We start from the raw sequence: 5,143 nt of genomic DNA on the forward strand, positions 1-5,143 counted from the left end.
CAGCTATATGATATTGTCGTCCGATTTTGATAAAATTTAAACCGTAATTCTAAAATATTTAACCATAACTATATGTCGAATAAATAAAAAAAATTAAAAAGCAGCAAAGTTATAATTTTTTTTCATTTCATTTTTCGTTCCGACTTATATACTACCTGCAATAGAAGGACAACTTTTGGGAAAGTTTCATGCAGATAGCTTTAAAACTGAGAGACTAGTTTGCATATAAACGGACGGACAGACGGACAGACGGTCGGGCAGACGGTCGGACAGACGGACATGACTAGATCGACTGGTCTAGTGGTGCTGATCAAGAATATACATACTTAATAGAGTCGGAAATGTCTCCTTCACTGCGTTGCAAGCTTCTGACTAAAATTATAATACCCTCTGCAAGGGTATAAAAATGAAAATTTTTTTAAAATGTAACTTTTCCATTTTGTAATTTAAAAACAACATTTTTTGACTTATTTATAATTTGACAGTTCAGAATTACGCTTTTAATTTTAACAAAATCAGAAAACGATATCATATAGCTGCAATGTAAATGTTTTTAAATATATACGCAAGTAAATCATAATTTTATTGTTTGCAAAAATATTTAATTTTTGCAATAGCTGCAAGGGTATAAGAACTTCGGCTTACCGAAGTTTGCTTCCTTTCTGGTTTAAAATAGTTTTTAGTTTTTTGTTTCAAAACCACACCTGCAAGTTTCCAGTGTTGGGGTGTATCTAGGTACTTGTACCTAGGTATGTACCTAGGTAATTTTTTTCGGTATCTTTTACCTTACCTAGGTAAAAAAATATTTGGCTACCTTTTACCTTACCTAGGTACGAATTTTCGTTTACCTTAAGTTTTAGCTATGTAAGGTATTTAGGTACTTCCATACGTGTATGTAAATATTGTGCATATTAGAAATAGCCCTGCTTCACAGCAATGCAATCGAAAACTTAGAAATATGATAGTTCCACCACTTACTCACAGAGGTCTTTATGGTAAGAATGCAAAAATATTTTTCGTTGGAATTTGGTATAATACTAAATTAGCAATGCCGTTGCTACCTAAACAGTGCACTTTTGTCGATGACATTGGTTCCTAGAAAACGTCACAACAAATCTTAAAATGAGCAAAGAAGACGCAGAAAAAAAGGAGCTAACATTAATTTTAAATGCTACTTTCTTTTTACCGGACGGGAAGTGCAAACTGTGTGTGAACAAAACTATCAAATTTGATGAAAAGTCAACCGGCAACTTGCATAAACATCTGAAGGTAAGTGAACTGTGAAGTGAATTGATAAATTAATTTTCGCGCGAAAAAATGCATGTGCGTAGACATGCACATGTGCTTTTAAACATATGTATATACATATGTGCTTATTCATACATTTATGTGGTGCAGTCATCAATGTGAATATGACCATATGTATGTATTTATGTATAGATTGTGCCTATTTCATTAAAACATTTAAACAATCATAGCATGAAGCAGCACGATTCCCGCAATTTTTTTAATGCACCTTCGAATTATTTGAGTATGTGAACAAGCACATATTTATGTATGCATCATATATGTATGAATATGTGCTTATTGGAGTGTATGTTTAAATGTAAATGTGCATATCTATGCACATGCATTTTTCGCGCGAAAATTATTTTCCATAAGTTTAAATAATCTAAAAGTGCATTTTAATAAGAAATTGACGGATACATAAATACATACATATGGTCATAATTTTATGGACATTGATGGGGTGGTCATTCTTTATTTTTATTTTTTATTTTCCACCAAAAAATGTAAAACTATTTTTTTTATTAAACCACATTTTTATAAATATATGTATGACTAAGCACATAATAATGTTTAAATTAAAGAAGTATAATGAAGACATTAAAACATTATGAAACTTTTTTTCAGAGGGTTCACCCGAACAGTTATTCTTCGTATGAAGCTTTGAAAGCGAAAAAATTCAAAAATAGAAGTGAAAATTTCCGGTGATCTCAAAAAAAGAAACCAATGTGACTTATGTTTATATCTTTGTATCTCAGAAAAAGAAACTGATAATAAAAATTTCAAATTTAAAAAATTTTTAAGTTGTATTTTTTACCTTTTACCTTTACCTAGGTACAGAAGAAATTGCATACCTTTTACCTTACCTAGGTACAAATATTTGCAACTACCTTTTACCTTACCTAGGTAAAAAAAAATGGTACCTGTCTCAACACTGCAAGTTTCTCACACTGCAGCGCACTCCAAACCAATACAATGTTTTGCTCTATGTTTAAAAGATATTCCTGAAGAGGCCAGTTGAAACAAAACAAAAATAACAGCAGATTAAAAGAGTTTGAGCTATTATGAGACAGTGTTGGCACATTTGTTGCGATAGTTTAAACTTTTTATACCCTAGTAAAGGGCTTTATAATTATAGTCAGCAGTTTGCAACGCTGTGAAACAAAAATTTCCGACTAGGACAATCGATCTAGCCAAGTCCGTCTGTATGTAGTCTCTCAGTTTTAAAGCTACCTGCATAAAACTTATCGAAAATTTATCTTCCTGTTGCAGGTAGTACATAAGTCGGAATTAGCCGGATTGGACGAAAATATATGGCTCCCAAAGGAACAATCGGAGACAGAAATAAAAAAATTAGAACTGATTTTTAAACATTTTAATAAGCACTTCGATATTTAGTGATGATGTATTATTTTGGAATTACGGTTAATATCTAAACAAAAATTAAAATCGGACGACTATTTCAACAGCGCCCATTAAAACAATTAAAATATTAAAAAAATGTATTTTCTCTAATTTTAAATTTTGGTTCATTCTTTTGGACATAGTTAAGAGATAATAGTTTAGATTAACGCAATTAATTTTATTTGAATCGAAAAACGATATCATATAGCTGCCATACGAACGATCAAATAATTGAGGTGAAAATCATCATAGCTTTAATGTTTTTAAGCATACACGCATATGCTTAAAATGTTTTAGATTTAGATGTTAAAAAAAATATTTAATTTATCCAATAGCTGCAATAAGTCTTTTTGTTTGATAGTATTAAGGATACTAAATCTGCTACTTTCGATTGAATTATATTTAGAGTTATATAGAGCAGATAATGGCAAAAGCGAACAACAACGATTTTTAAAGTTCTTTTTAAAAGAAATCTGTCTTGGCGCCAGCGTAATGGATCCTACAAATTTGAATGCGATTGGAGGTCGAGGTTTTTCGCAAGAACAGCCCAATATCATTTTATTGGAAGATGGTTTTTGTACTAAAAATAGCGAATTACTTACAGTCCCGTCTTAATAAATAAGTATCATCGGCCAGTCGTTGCCTAAATGACTCCAGTTTTTTATTTAGTTCCATTTCCTTTCCGATTTGTTTTTTAATAGCTTCTGTTCCAGCCAAATTTAACTTTATTGACTCCCGGTGTTTTCTGATAAAATATAATATTGAAATGTTTACTAGCTCACTAGTTTATATCGATCCTTACCTCATAGTATCTTGAACTTGAAATAAAATGTTGTCCCTCAATTTAATGGCTATAATGACCTCGCTCCATGCATGTGTAAGACGCTTATGCTCATTTTGCAAAACCTCTAAGTCTGTATTAGCATTAGCAATGCTCATATTTAAAATGTTGACAACTTCTGACATTGCAGCTTCTTCTTGGCAAATCGAAAGCAACTCTGCCTCTCTTTTTTTAACTTCCATGTCCAGCCGGTAAAATAGTATATCTGACTTTCGTTTTTCCTGAGATAGCTGATTTTGCAGTTGTGCGTCCCTGCTAACAACGCGCTTTGCGTTTTTCACTTCATCCTCTACTTCATACGCCCATTTTTTAATATTACTTCCTAAGCTTTGTATATCTTCGAGTTCAGCCATTCTTGCATGATAAAGTGTTTTTTGAGACTTGGTTAGCTTAATTTTTTCCGCGAATTCGTTTTTCAAAGCATTTCCATTAATTTCTTCTACTTGGCGGTTTTTAAAATGTTTTTCCATTACTTTAGATAGATCTTGAATTTGTTCTTCTTGAAATTCCATTTTTTGCTGCATTTCATATAAAGCCAATCCTTGTTCTTCCCGTCGTTGCTCTTTCAGTTTAACCTGATATTTTACTTCTGCAATTTCATTTTCTATGTCACGTTTAGAACGTAATAAATGCTCCTTTAAAGACTTTTGAAACTTGCGGAGGAGATGATGATTCGGGGTAAGTAGGGCCAATTGCTCTGGTTCAAGGGCTGAGCCAGGATCCAGGTCCGAAATATTGGCAAAGTCACACGAATCAATGTCCTTAATATCAGACATTTTTTTAATTCAACAAATATTTTGAACTCGAAAATATAAATACGATTTTTCTCGTACTAAGTGTAACGTATATGTTTTGAATGTCAAAAATGTTTAATAAAAATAATAAAGGGGTTGCTATGGATGTATGAACGTATATTTTTTGAATGTCTTATAAAAATAATATAGTCGTTGCTATGGATATATGTATTCAGGAGGCTAAATATATTTGTATGCACATTATATTACATTTTATATAATATTATTTTACTGAAATAAAAAAATGTTATAAAAATAATTGTTACTAAATACTTGTCACTCAGTTATTAAATTTAAAACAAAGTAGACTCCCACAAAAAAATAGGGGCTTAAATGAACCATCTGGCGCCTGCATTGTCAACACTAGAAGCCAAGAGCGTGCTGCACCTCCACCTCCGCAAAACACTTCTCTCACTCTGTCTCTCCACATCACCGAACTGGCAGTATAATCCGTATATTAGCGGCATAACGGCGGATTGTTGAAATTAATAGCTCGTTAACTTCGCGAATGTTCAAACTTTGTCGAGCTCTGCATCTATTTAAGGAAATGTATTGGAAAGTTGAAGAATTATCTATTTTTAGTAATTTAAGGTATCGATGACCAAAATCGGTTAAGCAGATCTGGAGTAAAAATAAAATTGACATAAAGACGGGTAAAAACCGTTTTTCAACGAATAAGTACACATTTTGCTGGCGCCATCTGTCAGATTAATATTTATTGACTACCTGAGTAACGGGTAATAGAACCACTTAAGATCAATGCAGGCAATTGAGTATATCGCCTTGTATTCTTGTTAAAGCTTAAGATATAGCACAT

General features: G+C 32.1%; 1 protein-coding gene and 1 long non-coding RNA gene across 4 annotated transcripts; one reads left to right on the top strand and one right to left on the bottom strand.

Moving 5' to 3' along the window:
* Positions 1 to 721: 721 nt before the first annotated feature.
* On the top strand, positions 722 to 2,083 carry LOC108149212. 3 transcript variants are annotated; one of them, XR_005977793.1, is made up of 3 exons: positions 734 to 995; positions 1,047 to 1,269; positions 1,915 to 2,083. It is a non-coding gene; the product is annotated as an uncharacterized LOC108149212 (long non-coding RNA). The 3 variants fall into 3 exon arrangements; XR_005977792.1 differs by having other exon boundaries at positions 736 to 995; positions 1,070 to 1,269; XR_001774614.2 differs by having other exon boundaries at positions 722 to 1,269.
* Positions 2,084 to 2,995: 912 nt separating this feature from the next.
* Positions 2,996 to 4,433, bottom strand: LOC108138039 (coiled-coil domain-containing protein 186-like). Its single transcript, XM_017260015.2, has 2 exons — positions 3,494 to 4,433; positions 2,996 to 3,436 (listed from the first exon to the last, which is right to left on the bottom strand). Exons 1-2 carry the CDS (start codon positions 4,306 to 4,308, stop codon positions 3,286 to 3,288), a joined length of 966 nt encoding a protein of 321 aa, XP_017115504.1. The 5' UTR covers positions 4,309 to 4,433; the 3' UTR covers positions 2,996 to 3,285.
* Positions 4,434 to 5,143: the final 710 nt, after the last annotated feature.

The sequence above is a fragment of the Drosophila elegans genome, unplaced genomic scaffold (assembly GCF_018152505.1).
Source record: "Drosophila elegans isolate 14027-0461.03 unplaced genomic scaffold, ASM1815250v1 contig_683, whole genome shotgun sequence".
Lineage (NCBI taxonomy): Eukaryota > Metazoa > Arthropoda > Insecta > Diptera > Drosophilidae > Drosophila > Drosophila elegans.

Excerpts from the sequence above, each read along its gene's own strand:
- LOC108138039 (XM_017260015.2), bottom strand. The coding sequence starts at position 4,308 with ATGTCTGATATTAAGGACATTGATTCGTGTGACTTTGCCAATATTTCG. Across the intron at positions 3,437-3,493 it reads CAAGTTCAAGATACTATGAG|AAAACACCGGGAGTCAATAA; the intron begins GTAAGGATCGAT and ends ATATTTTATCAG.